The sequence below is a fragment of the Mobula hypostoma genome, chromosome 1 (genome assembly GCF_963921235.1).
Source record: "Mobula hypostoma chromosome 1, sMobHyp1.1, whole genome shotgun sequence".
Lineage (NCBI taxonomy): Eukaryota > Metazoa > Chordata > Chondrichthyes > Myliobatiformes > Myliobatidae > Mobula > Mobula hypostoma.
The window spans coordinates 187,799,487-187,817,461 of record NC_086097.1 but is presented as its reverse complement, the minus strand read 5'-3'; the positions used below and the strand labels follow the sequence as shown (position 1 = coordinate 187,817,461).

Sequence of the window (17,975 nt, the reverse complement as noted above, 5' to 3'; positions counted from 1 at the left end):
ACTCACAACACACTGGAGGAACTCATCAGGTCGGGCAGCATCCATGGAAAAGATTGGTCGACGTTTCGGGCGAAGGGTTCCGGCCCGAAACGTTGGCCGATCTTTTCCACAGATGCTGCCCGACCTGCTGAGTTCCTCCAGTGTGTTGTGAGTGTTGGCTGGAGTGTCTGGAGTTTGTGCTGAGAGGTTTTTGGACCAGCCTCTAGTTTTGAATATTCAAAGGGGTTCTGCTATTTGGAACGTTCTGCCATTGTAAATATGTAACTCTGCAAAGTTATTTGTCAGCATCAAAATGTTTAAGTAGGTATTTGTAGCTATTGAAACTGTAGTTTATCATTGTCTTTGTCTTTAAGAATTCTAAAACATAGTGAAAGATTCTCTCTGGAAGATCTGCCACATGAATGAAAATCTTTTATATTTCCATATTATAGTTTCTATGTAGCTCATTGTAATCAGTCTCAAAAACTCTTAGTATATCTTAATGGCTAGAAGATTATAAAGAAGATTTGATGGGCATATATTGGAAAGAATAATTTGCAGGGAAATAGGTAAAATAATGAGAGAGGAAGTGGAACAAATTGAGTTGCTCTCCTAAGGTATGACACCAGATCTACAGCTGTACTGTGGAGGACATTCTGACTGGCTGCATCATCATCTGGTAGGAGAATCTATTGCACAGGATGGGAAAATAGCTGCAGAGAGTTGTAAACTCAGCTAGCTCCATTGTGGGCATCAGTCTCCCCACCACCGAGACTATTGCCAAAGGACAATGCCTTAAGAGGGCCGCATCCATCATGAAGAACTCTCGCTTGCAGGATATGCCCTCCGTAACACCAAAAAAATCTGCAGATGCCAAAAATCCAAAGATGCAGGAAATCCTCATACAAAATGCTGGAGGATCTCATCAGGCCAGGCAGCATCTATGGAACAGTCGACGTTTCGGGCCGTACCCTCCTTCAGGAAATGCCCTCTGAAACACAAGAAAAAGTCTGCAGATGCCAGAAATCCAAAGATGCAGGAAATCCTCGCACAAAACACTGGAGGAACTCAGCAGCAGCACCATCGAAAGTGCCCTGTCTGGCTGCATCATTGTGTGGTACAGAAGCTGCAAGGCAGAGGACTGCAGACCATAAAACTGCAGAGAGGATCACTGGGGTCTCCCTCCCCCATACTTGTGACATTTACGGGGAGTGTTGCAGATGAAGGGCCCAACGCATTGTTGAAGAGCCCTACCACCCATCCCACAATCTCTTTGACCCACTAATGTCATGAAGGAGGTACAGAAGCAACATGACTATGACTGCCAGACTCTGTAAAAGCTTCTTCTCTCAGGCTGTGAGACTAATGAATACCCTGCCAACTCCGAGGTCCCGTCACTCGGACAGCGAGCTGTTTACTGGTGCTGCGCTTTACTGCATGCATTTTGAATTATATTTTATGAACATATTTACAGTGTAATATTTTGGTTTATGTTGTGTGTGTGTGCTCTGTGGTCTGGAGGGATGTTGTTTTGCTTGATTGTATATATGTACAGTCAGATGGCAATAAACTGGAACTTGAACTTAATCTTGCATTGCAATGTTCTGCTGCAGCAAAACAACAATTTTCATGATGTATATCAGTGATATCATGGGTCAAACCCATGAATGACGAGCCCTGGGGTTGAGGCCTGAAAGTCAAATAAGTGACTGGCGAATACTGTGGTCGCTACCCAGAGGTCAACAACATCTGGAGAGCAAGGTTGCAGGTTGAAGTCTAGAGCTTAACAGGTCCAGAGGTAGAGGGTGTGTCCTGTCCACAGACTGGCCCAATGTCTATGAATTTGAGAGTCAGGAGCTAAGGACTGGAGGTGGCCTGTACAGGATTTGAAAACCTGTGTGCATGAGAGGGGTAGGATGAGAAAGAGGCTTGTTTTGCTGCTGTCCTGTTTTGTTCTATTGTGTTGTGTTATGTTGTATTGTTGTTGTGTTGAACTCTGAGGGCATGGTATGTTGGTGCCAGAATGAGTGGTAACAGCAGCAGCCCGCCCCTTGTGTGTGTTGGTTGTTACGACAAACAGCACATTTCACTGAATATTTCGATGTACATGTGATAAGTAAATCTGAAGCTGATTCTGAATATGATAATAAACCTGATTCTGACTTAAGGTCGACATAGATCAGACAGAACAAATAGCTGCCCTTTTGTGCCGCGTACAAGGAGAAGAGCTAGACAAAAGTTTAGCTCTTCTTACCATACCAGTAACTGTAATCGGACTATGATGTGGCCTCATATCGCGAACATTTTCTTTACTGACGAGCACTCAGCAGATTTTATTATGTCATAAATATTTTAGCATTTTGTTGCTATCATGTTGTTTAGTTTGCCTGAGGTTCTATAAAGCAAGCTTCGAGTCTTCAAAGTTAATTAAGCATTAATTAATGTGGACATAATGTACTATGTGGGACCAAAAAGTACTTTAAAATGGCAGATTTTAGAAATAACAACTGCTATCAAATAGGATGTAAAGTAGACTTTATCTAAGTCTATAAAAGTACATTACCATTGTTCTGCCCTTCTCTATGGTCTTACCCAGCTGGGCAGGCAGGCAGGTGATCTGTACACAGGAGCCAACTGATAATGGTTTGCATCTAAACTAGTGTACTGGGACGTTAGATGAATCAGATAAAATTAGATGGAATAGTCAAACGTCTTTTTTTTTGCTTGAATCTCAGGTCTGGAGTCTAAAACTTCATTTCTATACTCTGATGGATTCTTCCGCTGGTTCCATGTAGGCTATCCTTACCACCAATAAGAATTTCAACGCATTTGACCCTAAGCAACAGAAAAGGTGCTGCAGGCACTCTGCAGGTCAGGCAGCACCTGTGGAGGGAAATGGACATTTGACTGTTCATCTGGACTGAAAGTAAAGGGGGAGGTATTAAAAGCTGAAAGGAAGGAGTGGAGCAGGGGCTAGTAAGTGATTGGCAGATCTCTTCATACCCATCAATTTCCTCCATGGATGCTGCATACATCCATTGAGTTCCTTCAGAATCTTGTTTGTGGCTCCATTTTCAAGCATCTATGGAATCTTGTATTTACATTTGATCTTTATCTAGAGCTAACAGTGTGTTTTTGAACAAGATATATAACACTAGGAAGCTATCTTAAAACACATCAAATGCTGGAGGAATTCAGCAGGTCAGGCTGCATCTATGGAGAGGAATAAACAGGAGAAGAAAGGGAGCAGGAAGAAGCCAGGATAAGAAGGTGGGGGATGGGGAAGTAGTACAAGACGGCAAGTGATAGGTGAAACTAGATGAGGGGATAGGCAGGTGGCTGAGGGAGGAGTTGAGGTGAGAAACTGGGAGAAATGGGAGGGGGTAGAAATTACCAGAAGTCAGGGAAATCAATGCTCGTACCATCAGTTTGGAGGCTACCTGGTCAGAATATGAGGTGTTACTCCTCCAACCTGGAAGTGGCCTCATCATGGCAGTAGAGGAGGCCAAGTACCAACACATAGGAATAGGAATGGGAATAGGAAGTAAAATTAAAATGGGTGGGCACAGGGAAAGCACGCCCTTTGTGGCAGACAGAGGGAAGGTGCCTGACGAAGTAGACCCCCTCTACGTCAGGTCTCACCACAGTAGAGGAGGCCACATTGGGAGCACTGGATATGGTAGATGACACTGACAGACATTTGCAGGTGAAGTATCGCTTCACTTTGAAGGACTGTTTAGAGCTTTGTATGATGGTGAGTGAGGAGGTGAGGAGGTGAAGAGGCAGATGTAACACTCACCCTGCTTGTAGGGGTAAGTGCCAAGAGGGAGATAAGTGCAGAGGGATAGGTGGACGGGATAGTCACGTAGAGAGCAATCCCTATGGAAAGGGGAAAGATGTGTTTAACGGTAGCAATCCTCTGAGATGGTGGACGTTAAGGAGAATGATGTGCTGGATGCAAAGGCCCATGGGGTGATCGATAAAGACAAGGAAATGTCGCTTGTTTATTCCTCCAGCATTTTCTGTGTTTTGTTTTGCATTTCCAGCAACTGCAGAACCTCTTGTGTTTAGCAATCTTAAAACATCTTTTTACATCACCTCACTCATTTGATTATTTGTACTACTTATGTCGCCCCTTATTGATATATCCCACCATTTTCAAGCCAATTTCGCTGACAGAGATGGTTCTGTTTCAGAGCTGGGCATTAGATTTCTTGTTTTGTCCTCACAAATCAAAGTAAAATGTGTCTTTTTCAAATACTGCCACCAGACCTGCTGATAGCATTTTAAGAGAATGTACCAGCTTATATCTGTTCCTCTTCAAAGCAAGTGGGTCTCTGCACTCCAGGCAGATGATGCAAAGCTCTGACAGTGCTGGCTGCATTTAACAACCAGAAGAGTGAAATATCTGGGTAAGTTTTCTTCATGCCCTTGTACAACAGATTATGTTGGACAAAATATACAGAGGCACTATGGAGAAGGCTAACCATTTTCTGATGCCTGCTTGCACATGCAATACTTGACATGTAGCTAAGTCCATGGTGAACCAACAGCTAATTTGCTTTCCTTTCCATTGGGAAACATATTGCTTATACATTGCAGACTGATGCACACCGTTTGTGCAAAGGTCACACAAGAGGGAAATCCTGCAAGTATGGAGGTTGCTGTTTTCAATCCTTTGTGGTATTGAACACTGAGGATTGAAAACAGGTATTTTAATTGTGCTTGCTAACTAAATGAAATCAGTTAAAGAGCCATGAAAACTGGCAATTCTCTCAAAACCTGGTAGATTGATCTTACCATTAATACATAAAAATGTTATTGACATTGAAAATCCACATCAGGTTGAAGATAAGTGATATCCTTATACACAATGCCATAGTTTGTCACAGACTACAAGCCTAGTCAGCTGTATTGTTGATCAAAACTTATTAAGCTCCTGGGTGTAAAGAAGTAAATCCATGTGTAGTTCTTGAGAGAAACTGCAAGCTAGGCTAGAGTTATTATGCAGTGTTAACAGAGGCCCTCAAAGGTGCTGAAAAATTGCTCAGTCTATCAAAACTTACTCTCTTGACAAGGCAAAGGTGTGAATCTATTCAAATGTGCAGAACTAAAAATATTATCCTGCGGGTATAAGTATACAGAGACAAAGATTGATTGGGGTAGAGAAAAAGTAATATTGCCGAGAACCATTTCTTGTCATAGCAATATGAAAATGCTGCAAAATTGGTATAACTCTAGGGAAAGGCTGAAGTTGTGGTTACAAGTTAAACACAAATGAAGTGTAGCAAACTCTGATTCAGTACTTTAAAGAAGCTTTACACCATTCCCCAAAGCATTTCAGGTGAAGTTCTTTCCGATCTTTCATTGCTAAAATAATTATCAGGTTGGGGAAACTATTGCAGACCACGCAGTCTCCAACACAGCTCTTTGTCAGGTTAAATCTTGTAATGACTCATGACTACAGCCATAACTCAAAAGACCTTGCTAGACCGTGGGAACTGCAGCTGGATGAAGGTTTTTAAGTCGCTGAGCTGTTCAGTTTTTTTTCTCAACATCAGCAGAAGGTGCATGTTTGACTGCTCATGGCTAGCGGTTCTGCAAGGAATTTCCTGTCATTCTACGTAATTTTTCTAATGCTCATTCCATCAGACTTGTTATATTTAGAAAGCACTGGCTGTCTTTTAGAAAACCACAATATGTTTGAATTTGTACCCAATCCTGCAGTCTAAGCATCTTTCCTATATCTGATTAATAGTTTAAAGTGGTTTTCTATTTTACTAAACTGACAAGAAAAAAATCATAATAAACTAAACTGCAACTTGTAACAAGCTGTACTTCAGGACATCTTTATTGATGTATGGACATTATGGCAAATGGGCTGTGTGGAGGAGTAGACCCATCAGTAGCCTAATCGTCATTAAACTGGATGACTGATGAATGTTCTGAGTATTTCAGTTTCACTGAAGACTTGTTTTCAGTGGGGGGAGGGAGGGATAGGCAGACATCCCACCCTGCAAAGACTCATTTCAGGGAGGTAGCACCATCAATTTCCAGGAGAGGTGGGGTGTCTGCAATAGAGTAGCTCCTGAGCAGCTAGCCAGCTAGTTTAAATAACGTTAGCTATGCTAATGAACGAATGACACCTGTTAAACTCACCTCAACATGTCTTTTACAGTCTTAACCCACCATGGGCAATAGAAAAGTCACTGTTGCAAACAGTGCAGTGAGCAACACTGTCATTATTTTTGACCCCTATTAGGCAGGGGTACACTTTAGTGTAGTCTGGGGTGACGTACGTTTTATATTTTCTTTTTTTGGAACACCCTGCCATGGCATACTCTCACTCTCTCGCTCGCGCTCTCTCTCACTCGCTCTCCCTTTCACGCGCTTGCTCTCGCGCTCTCTCTTTCTCTCTCGTGCCGTCTCTCGTGCTCGCTCTCTCACTTGTGGTTGCTCTCTCTCTCTCTCATGCTCACTCGCTCTCTTGCTCTCTCTCTTGCACTCGCTCGCTCTCTCTCTCTCTCGCACTCTCACTCTCTCATGTGCTCCCTCTCATGCTCTCTCTTTCTCTCTCACGCTCGCTTGCTCTCTCTGGTGCTCTCTCTTGCTCTTGCTCTCTCTGTCTCACGCTCGCTCTCTCTTTTGCACTCACTGTCTCTCTCTCTCGTGCTCTCTCTCGCTCTCTCTCTCATGCTCTCTCTCTCTCACTCTCTCTCTCATGCTCTCTCTCTCTCTCACACACGCGCTCTCTCTTTCTCTCTCGCTCACTCGCTCTCAAAAGATTGATTTCCATGATATTGTATATAATTTGCGGGCATCAGGGAGCCGCTATTAATATGCGGGAGTCTCTCGGAACTTCCGGGAGAGGTGGGATGTCTGGATAGGGTAGGCCTCTTCAACAGCAAATTTCACAGTAGATAATTAATATAATTGCAAATTCCTATCAGTGGAAATAATTGGTGGCTTTAGGTTTATTCAGTAATATTTCCTGTTTTTTTAGCAAAATTATTCAAAATAATACTTTAAGGAACATACCTTATAATGTTTTATCTTTACATTGATAACATATTAATCAGTTACCATGGGTTATTGTTTTGAAATTTTACTAGATGTGCAGGAAAACTATTTGTAGGAAAATAATAGGCTTCTAAGTCTGTTATCTTCTAAGAAGATTGTTCCCGATGTTGGGGAAGTCCAGAATGAGGGGTCACAGTTTGAGGATAAAGGGGAAGCCTTTTAGGACCGAGATTAGGAAAAACTTCTTCACACAGAGAGTGGTGAATCTGTGGAATTCTCTGCCACAGGAAGCAGTTGAGGCCAGTTCATTGGCTATATTTAAGAGGGAGTTAGATATGACCCTTATGGTTAAAGGGATCAGGGGGTATGGAGAGAAGGCAGGTACAGGGTTCTGAGTTGGATGATCAGCCATGATCATACTGAATGGCGGTGCAGGCTCGAAGGGCCGAATAGCCTACTCCTGCAACTATTTTCTATGTTTCTGTGTTTCTATGTAACATGCTTCTCAGGCTCTGAGTTTAGGGCTGGCAAAGACTGCAAGCTTCTCACATCTTTAATGACAATAGGGATGAGTGCTAGAGTAGCAACTTGCTTTGAATCATTATTCTTTCAAAAATGTAAATAACATTTAGTAATGAGCTTCTAAATAAATATTTAAGGAGCCATTAATATCCTTTGTTGCTAAGTTACATACAGACGACCCATGTATTAAGTTGGTTTGCATTCCTGGAAAATTGTCCATACTGCAACTTTTCACAACACAAAGCCTGAACATGTGTCAAGAAATGCCTACTGAAAAAATTGTATTTATTAATTTACTTACTTCACATTAATTCAGTGAGAATAATTATTAGTCTATGTACATCTTAAGTTTTGGCTGGTGATTTGTGAATTCTGAGGGCAAATTTCTGTTACCCGAACAATAACACAGGGTCACCTGCAAACTGATTCTTATTTGGATTTCTTTTTTACATTAAAATAAAAGGAATAAACATGGTGGGAAGTATTGGACCCAAAGCTCAGATAATTTAAAGGAAATCAGTATAATGAGAAAGCCTTTTTAAAGAAATTTAAAGAAATTTCAAAACGGAGATGTCTGCCTTCTTCAAAGAAAGAGGCTTCCCCTCCTCCACCATCAATGCTGCCCTCAACCGCATCTCTTCCATTTTGTGTGTATCTGCCCTCACCCCATAAGGGATAGGGTTCCTCTTGACCTCACCTACCACCCCACCAGCCTCCACAGCAGTACACAATTCTCCGTAACTTCCGCCATCTCTAACGGGATCCTACCATCACGCATACCTTTCCTTCACCCCCACTCTGCTTTCTGCAGGAATCGCTCCCCATGTGACTCCCTTGTCCATTCAGCCCTCCCCTCTGATCTCCCTCCTGGCTCTTATCCTTGCAAGCAGAACAAGTGCTACACCTCCTCTCTCACTACCATTCAGGGCGGCAACAGTCCTTCCAGGTGAGACAACACTTCACCTGTGAGTCTGTTGGGGTCATGTATTATGTCCAGTGCTCCCGGTATGGCCTCCTGTATATTGGTGAAACCCAACATAGATTAGGAGACTGCTTCACCGAGCACCTACGTTCCGTCTGCCAGAAAACATGGGATCTCCCAGTGGCCACCCATTTTAATTCCACTTCTCATTCCCATTCTGACATGTCTATCCATGGCCTCCTCTACTGTCGCGATGAGGCCACACTCAGGTTGGAGGAACAACTCCTTATATTCCATCTGGGTAGCCTCCAAACTGATGGCATGAACATCGATTTCTTGAACTTCTGGGAATGCCACCCACTCCTCCCCCCTCACCATTCCCCACACCTCTTTCCCTCTCTCACCTCATTTCCTTGCCTGTCCAACACCTCCCTCTGGTGTTCCTCCCCCTTCTCTTTCTTCCATGGACTTCTCTCCTCTCCTGTTAGACTCCCCCTTCACCAGCTCTGTAACCCTTTCAACTATCAACTTCCCAGCTCTTTACTTCACCCCTTTCTCCCTCCCGGTTTCACCTATCACCTTGTGTTTCTCCCTTCCCTTCCCCTCACCTTCTAACTCTGACTCCTCATCTTTTTTTCCTGCAGGCCTGCTGAAGGGCCTCAACCAGAAATGTCGACTGTACTCTTTTCCATAGATGCTGATTGGCCTGCTGAGTTCCTCCAGCATTCTGTGTGTGTTGTTTGCAAACCTTTACTTATGATTACTTATGCTATCTTTTCCTGCTGTCTACAGAGTTTAGAAAATTCTCATGACTTTGTTATTCTGTTCGAACAAGTCATGTATTCAAAGGTAAATTATGAATAAAGAGTTGTGAACAAGAAGCAATATTATTTATGTACAGTGTAAAATGCTGCAGATTATTTGTTTTGTTGCATAGTTCTTTAAAACATTTTCTTGATTGTCTATTTAGATGATATTTAAAATGTGTAAGTTAAATCAACCTATATCTATCCTACAACAACTCCACTGTTATTAAGACCCTGTTACCTGTCACCGTTCATCCTGTTGTTTGGATAAAAATCCTTAAGAAAGTACAGAGAACAGATTACTCCTAGTTTTATTTCCAACTGGTGACTAGTGTTGCAACTCTAACCTTGCATTTGTCTAGAAATACATCTCCGGCTAACGGTGTTAAATGTACCGCATATCAGCATCAGTGTCTTGCACTCTACTTCCCAAATTTACTCCACTGACTACCACGGAATAAATCTCAGAACCAGGACAGATCTCCCTGACAAGAGATCAATTTTAAGGTTCATATCTTTTGCCTTTCTCACCCTTTTTCTAACTGTCGCTGCCTTTCTTTCAAGGCCACCGCTTTGATATGGTTTCTCTTTCTACCTAAACCTTTAACCCTTTTTATTAAACCATTCCTTCTACTCGGTTTCTAATCCTTCTTCATCTTGCAGCCGCCACAAATCCATTGTCTCCAATCTACTGTTATTTTCATCCCTTCTTATCTCTGAATTTGGAGTTGGGCAATCCACACCAAGGGTGTGTGAAAGGAGCTACTTTTTAATCATGATGGGGATCAAGATTTTGAAGGCGGAGTTTTATGGCAGATTCACTGATTTGGGAAGTGACCAGTCCACAAGGGGGATTCATTAAAAAGGGGCCAATAAAAATAGCACTGGTGCAAGCAGAGCGGCCATTTTGATGCGTGTGTCACTGTTTAGAGTGGCTTTGCCTCATCAGGGTTAGGTGAGAGCAGGTTTGGGTGAGGTAAAGTATCTTGTAAGTTACTCTCTCTGTCTTATTTGTTCATTCCTCATCTGTTAGGGCATAGTATAGTGAGAATGGCCCCAGGGCAGTGTTTTGTATTGTGTGCGAGATGTGGGAAGACTGGGAGGCTTTGAGTTTCCAATCTGCACCAGGTTTACTGAACTGCAACTCTTGAGAGACGTCTTCAGTAACTGGAATTGCATCTCAGTGACCTTCAGCTCAAATGGGAGAATGAGGTGATAGACAGGAGCTACAAGGAGGTAGTCACCCCTAGGTTGCAGGAGACAGGTAACTGGGTGATTGTCAGGAGGCGGGCAAATGCACAGTCAGTGCAGAGTACACCTATGGCCGTTCTCCTCAATAATAAGTATATAACTTTTGATACTACTGAGGGGGGTGCCTACCGGGGACTAGGTCTCGGGCACTGAGTCTGGTGTTGTGGCTCAGAAGAGCAGAGAGGTGAAGAGGACTGCAGTGTTGATAGAAGATTCTTTAGTCAAAGGAACAGAGGAGAGGTTCTGTGGGTGTAATAGAGACACCCAGATTGTATGTTGTCTCCCTGGTGCTAGGATCAGGGATGTCTCGGATCATGTCCATCGCATCCTCAAGGGCGTGGGTGAGCAGCCAGAAGTCTTCGTACATATTGGCACCAATGACATAGGTAGACAACGTAAGGAGGTCCAGAAGAGAAATTTTAGGGAGGTAGGTAGAAAGGTGACAAGACCTCCAGGATAGTAATCTCTAGATTGCTGCCCGTGCCACATGCCAGTGAGGGTAAGAATAGAATGATTTGACAGGTGAAAGAGTGGCAGAGGAACTGGTGCAGGGGTCCAGAAGATTACAACTGGGAACTTAATGTCCAAAGATAGGCAGGAAGGCAGAGGAGGTGGCATGTCTCTGTTGGTAAAAATGAAATTAAATCGTTAGAAAGAGGTGACATAGGATCAGAAGGTGTTGAATCATTGTGGATAGAGCTAAGGAACTGCAAGGGTAAAAAGATCCTGATGGGCGCTATATACAGACTCCCAAACAGTAGTAAGGATGTGGCTTACAAGCTACAATGGGAGACAAAAAATGCATGTCAAAAGGGCAATGTTACAGTAGTCATAGGAGATTTCAATATGCAGATATAACGGAAAAATCAGGTTGCTGTGGAATTGTAAGAGGGGTAATTTCTAGACTGCATATGAGATGGCTTTTGACAGCAGCTCGTGGTTGAGCCAACTACAAGATCAGCTATTCTGGATTGGATGTCCTGCAATGAACCAGAATTGCTTCAGAGAGCTTAAGGTAAAGGAACCCTTAGGGGTAAGTGATTATAATATTATCGCATTCACCCCGAAATTTGAGGAGAAGCTAATGTCAGATGTATCAGTATTGTAGTGAAATAAAGGAAATTAGAGGTATGAGAGTGGAATTGGTTAGAATTGATTGGAAAAAAGCACTGGCAGGAATGATGGCAAAGCAGCAAAGGCTGGAATTTCTGTAAGCAATTTGGAAGGCACAGGATATATACATTACAATGAGGAAGAAGTTTTCTAAAGGCATGATGACACAACCATGGCTAACAAGGGAAGTCAAGCCAACATAAAAGTCAAAGAGAGGGCATATAATAGGGAAAAATTAACGGGAAGTTAGAGGATTGAGAAGCTTTTAAATACCAACAGAAGGCAACAAATAAAGTTATTAAGAAGGTAAAAATGGGATATGAAAGTAAGCTAGCAATGAATATCAAGGAGGATACCAAAGTTTCTTCAGATACGTAAATTGTAAAAGAGAGGCGAGACTGGATATTGGACCGCTGGAAAACAAGACTGGATATTGGACCGCTGGAAAACAATGCTGAAGAGGAAGCAATGGGGGCAGATGAACTGAATAAGTATTTTACATCAATCTTCACTGTGGAGGACACTAGTAGTATTGTGGAAGTTCCAGGTGTCTGGGGTCATGAAGTGTGTGATGTTACCATTACCAGGGAGAAGGTTCTTGGGAAACTGAAAGGTCTGAAGGTAGAAATATCATGTTGACCAGATGGTGTATGCACCAGGTTTCTGAAAAAAGTGACTAAAGAGATTGTGGAGGTATTAGTAATGATTCTTTGAATAATCATTAGATTCTGGAATGGTTCCAGAAGACGAACATTGCAAATGTCACTCCACTCTTCAAGAAGCAAGAAAAGCAGTAGAAAGGAAATTATAGGCCAGTTAGTATGACCTCAGGTTAGGAAGATGTGGAGTCAATTGTTAAGGGTACGGTTTCAGGGTACATGGAGGCACATGATAAAATAGGTCATAGTCAGCATGGTTTCTTTAAGGGAAAATCTTGCCTGACTAATTTGTTGGAAGTACTTGAAGAAAAAAACAAGCAAGATAGACAAAGGAGAATCGGCTGATGTTGTGTACTTGGATTTTCAGGAGGCCCTTGACAGGGTGCCACACATGAGGCTAACAAGTTAAAAGCCCATGGTACTCCATGAAGGATTCTAGCATGTGGCTGAAAGCAGTGGCTGATTGGCAGGAGGCAAAGAGTGGGGACAAAGGGAGCCTTTTCTAGTTAGCCACCCGTGACTAGTGGTGTTCCACAGGGGTCTGTGTTGGGAGTGATTCTTTTTACGTTATATGTCAATGATTTGGATGGTGGAATTGATGAATTTGTTGCAGTTTGCCGATGATACGAAGTAAGTGGAGGGGTAGGTAGTTCTGAGAAATAAAGAGGCTACAGAAGGACCTAGATAGATTAGGAGATTGGGGAAGAAGTGGCAGATGGAATACAGTGTCAAGAAGTGTATGGTCATGCACTTTGGTAGAAAAAAATGAAAGGTTGACTATTTTCAAAAGGAAGAAAAAATACAAAAATGTGAGACGCAAATTGATTTGGGAGTCCTTGTGCGGGATTCCCAAAAGGTTAATTTACAGGTTGAGTCTGTGGTGAGGAGGGAAAATGTTATGTTAGTGTTCATTTCAAGAGGACTAGAATATAAAACCAAGAATGTAATGTTGACACTTATAAAGTTTCTGGTGGAGCCTTGCTTGGAGTATTGTGAGACAAGGGTGGAATTAGTGAGTTGCTGTGACTAAGAGTGAGCAAAGATATGGAGGATTGAGTGACTTCATTGTGAGAAATAAAATTTGCATCTGACAACATTTAAGAAATTAAATAAATAATAGTTTGTTAGAAACATAGAAAACATACAGCACAATACAGGCCCTTCGGCCCACAAAGCTGTGCCGAACATGTCCCTACCTGAGAACTACCTAGGCTTTACCCTAGCCCTCTTTTTTTCAAATCTCCATGTAGCCATCCAGGAGCCTCTTAAAAGACCCTATCATTTCTGCCTTCACTACCGCCACCGGCAGCCCATTCCACGCACTCACCACTCTGTGTGTAAAAAACTTACCTCTGACATCTCCTCTGTACCTACTTCCAAGCACCTTAAAACTATGTCCTTTCGTGCTAGCCATTTCAGCCCTGGGGTAAAGCTTCTGAGTATCCACATGATCAATGCCTCTCATTATCTTGTACACCTCTATCAGGTCACATCTCATCCTCCGTCGCTCCAAGGAGAAAAGGCCGGGTTCACTCAACCTATTCTCATGAGGCATGCTTGCCAATCCAGGCAACATCCTTGTAAATCTCCTCTGCACCCTTTCTATGGTTTCCATGTCCTTCCTGTAGTGAGGCAACATGAACTGAGCACAATACTCCAAGTGGAGTCTGACCAGGATCCTATATAGCTGTAACATTACCTCTCAGCTCTTAAACTCAATCCTACAGTTGATGAAGGCCAATACACTGTATGCCTTCTTAACCACAGAGTCAACCTGTGCAGCAGCTTTGAGTGTCCTATGGACTCGGACCCCAAGATCCCTCTGATCCTCTACACTGCCAAGAGTATTACCATTAATGCTATATTTTGTCAGCATTTTTGACCTACATTTGTTAGATTCTAAAACCTACAACCAAACAAATTCAGATTATTTGATTTGTTAATATATTTCATCTTACAACCATAAGAGACCAACTTTTGCAGCACATAGCCAAATTTAATTCAAAATTTCCACTGTGTGAATTATAATTTAGAATAATGGTTAAATAACTTTGTTGAAGGCACTATTAAAATATAATTAACGTAAAACTATATGCAGATACTCATTACAAAAATCTTCCAGGCATTTACAAATTTTTGTTTGATTGTAGACAGTGCAAATAGCTTTTGCACTCAAACCAAAAATTCACACATTACCTTTGAAAAACACAAATTTTCCATCAGGCCGTTCGTAAACCGCATCAATATTAGAGGGCAAACCTCTCCAGAAATAGGCAATTTGCATGGGATAACCATCCAAAACTTTGTTGTTTCGAACTCGCCAAAACCATTGGTCCTGCAATTGAAAGTTTATTGGTTAAGTACAACTATTCGCTTGTGTTCATGTGTTCACTGTGTTTAAAAAACTATATGCATCGGACAAGGTAAACAAGAGAAAAAACAAAAAGGCATGAAGGGTTTTCATGAGTATATTGAATACAGAATTATATATGCATTTGGCAAGACCTCTGTGGGTGTATTGTACAAAGCTTTGGTCTCCTTAACAAAAGAGGATATCGTTACTAACAACAGGTTTTCTTTAAGAGGAGAAATTGTATAGAATAAGTCTGCATTTTCAAGAATCTAGAAAATGAGAAAAGATCACATTGTGACTAACTAACATGTTAACAGGGTTGATAGGATGGATGTAGGGAAGATGTTTCCCAAGCTGAAAAGTCTAGAACTGGGGCTCAGAATAAGAATAGGATGTACACTATTTAGGAATGAGATGAGGAGAAATTTCCTAACTCAGAGGCCAGTGAATCTTTGGAAATCAAGTCATTCAAAAGAAAGACTGATAAATTTCTAAATATTGAGGGAATTAAAGGAGATCGGATAAATGCAGGAAAGTATATCAGTCGTAATCCTGGCAAATTGCATAGAGGGTTGAAGCAAAAATGACGCATTCCTGCTCTTGTTTTTTTTTAAATTCTTATGTTCTTACTTATAAATGCTGGTCATTTGAAATAAGGAAAACTGTTCGCATCTAACTTAGAGAGAAATGATAAATGGGAATTCTATCTTATAACACATAAAAAATAAGACTGGCAAGAGCAAAATAACCAGGAGAATGGGAAAAGCTTATAATAAACTTTTCAAATAGCATAACATTTTAAAAGCCATTTAATTCATTCATTTTCTTCACGTTGCATATATTATATTTTCTTTTAACATTTGAAATGATTGACTTTTGTTTCAGATTTCATACACTATCTAATTTCAGTTATATACATTATGTTACCTTTTTATTGTACTTGATGTGGGTTTATATATTTTCTGGTTTTGATTTATTATTTACAGGTACTTTGGTTGTTTAGTACCTTTGTAAAAAGTGTTATTTGTTGCATCAATGATGTAAATATAATTAAAACTTCCCTTTAGTGCAGTAAAAACTTTTCCTAATTTTGACCAACTCAAATTTAAAAATATAGAAATAGGTTTTATATAAATGTACTTGTCCTTCTCCACTTCATTAATGAATGGTGGATTGAATATTCTCTAATAGATTAAAAAATCCAGTTTATACTTACACTTTTCCCACTTACTCCACAATTATATATTATCATCCAAAATGACACTAATTATTGTAAGAAGTCATGGAAGGTGGAAATCTGATGATTACTTAACTGAGATATTTTTACACTAATTTTCACAGAAAATTAAGATTCACATATAATATTTTAGATCATTTCTAAACACTAAAGTTGAGTACAAAGATTGGAAAATAACTTAATTGTCACATAGAAATCAAATGGCATTAGCAACAATATTTTATTAATAGAACAGTTTTACCATGTTCTTAAATTCTTTTGCAATTTTTTTGCATTGTTACAGATTTCCCAAAAATGCATTCACATATCTTTTCAAGAATTCTAATATTGTATTCAATACTACATTAACTGCCTCATTCCCCAGTAGCATCAAACAATATGAAGAGCAGGAAGGGCAAAGTATCAACCATGATTACTTTCAAGAATGCTTTATGATGCACCTGAATATTATGGGGAAAAATAATTTGTGAGGGCCATGACTTTAGTGGGACCACTATACCTGCTTCATCTCTCCCTAACCCCCCCAACCCTCTCACCCCTTCCATCTCTCTACTCTGCTACCCCCCCTCCTCCCCCCCCCCGTCCACTCCAGCCCATTCTGGTGGTGTTCTAGCCATTTGAAAGACTTAGAAATGATGCCAAGCAATGGCCAGATACCCAACTTAATTAAATATCGAGGTAGGTTGATTCTGAATGATTTTATTTGGAATAGTGCATAAATAAATAAACAAACAAACAAATAAATAAATGCTCCGTAAACATAATATAGTGTATACCGCAATACACAGACACACGTGTGTGTATATATATATACACACACACATATATATATATTTTAAAATGAGGCTGACTTTTAGACAATGCACAGAATCAGTGTATATTATATACACTGATTCTCTGCATTGTCTAGAAGTCAGTCTCATTTTAAAATTTAATAGCATGCGAGCATAATTATTGTTCTTTGCTTTGGTTGCGTGGTGAATTTTGCAATACCAGGCTTGACCAAGATATGGCTGATGTGCTTTGCAGTGACTGATAGGCACCCAATGAATTTATGCCAAAAATGCTTCTGTTAGATTTTTGTCTACTTTTGTTGCTTGCTTAAGTCAGTGAGGAATTTCATTAGTTCTTTCAACAATATTATTTATTAACTACTGATGCATGTAAGAACTTCAAGTAATATCTGAAAGACACTTCTCTTCAATGTTATAGACCTCATGAGGCAGCATAAAATTGACAGTGCCTCTTTAACTGAATTAAAATGGACTTTTTATCTCTGAAGCACTGAAGAGAACATAATGTGCCAATGTCAGTTCTTTTCCCAATGCACAGGGTCTGAAAACTTAATCTTGCAGAAAATCTTGTACTACACATCCTTCTAAATAATTCATTGCTTTGCAAAGTATGCTGTCTATGTGTTACAAAATGGATTCGTATATTAGACATTTATGTAATCTCCAAGAAGCTTAGAGATCTCACCCAAATATTTCTGCTTGGTATTTTGTCAGTATTAATTTAAAATAAACAATCATACAGTCATAAATGCATGATAAATTCAGTCTGTGAGCAAACCTTAAAATATTAGTCATGAATTACTTTGCTGGAACTCCAAACATATAAAAGTGTTAATGAGGGTATGGCTTATACAAACACAGTCTTTTACAGCTGGCAACACAGGTGGAAAACATAGTGAGAAGTTAAGATCTCATATCTATCTAGGATACTTTCAAACGTTTCAATATGAGTTCAGCAAAATGACAAATAGTTGTATATATTGGGCACAGTTAATTTAGCTGACTTTGCTCCCTTCTTATGCCTAGAAACTGGATAGACCCATTTCTATTGCTTTGAATTATGATCCATCATCTGAGTTGTTAATGTATGAAGTGAATCAGTGATTTTCCCAGTGGAATCTTGATAAGATTTCTGTACATTGTTTTGTAGTTTCAGGAAACAGACAAATAAATGTTTGAAGTACAAATAATCAGACATCAAGGTAAGTATTCCATAAGCCTTTTATGACTAGACACATTTTTAATTCTATTCCACAATATACAGAAAATATGCTATTTCAAAGAAAGGACATTACTGTCATAGAGGTTAAAGGGGTTTC

General features: G+C 40.5%; 1 protein-coding gene across 1 annotated transcript in view; it reads right to left on the bottom strand.

The window, feature by feature from the left end:
* The window catches only part of LOC134353568 (matrix metalloproteinase-16-like), a 227,297-nt gene that overhangs the window by 21,698 nt on the left and 187,624 nt on the right, over positions 1 to 17,975 (bottom strand). Inside the window, exon 7 of the mRNA XM_063061627.1 lies at positions 14,469 to 14,607. Coding sequence (XP_062917697.1) covers positions 14,469 to 14,607 — 139 coding nt within the window. The remainder of the gene's footprint in view (positions 1 to 14,468; positions 14,608 to 17,975) is intronic.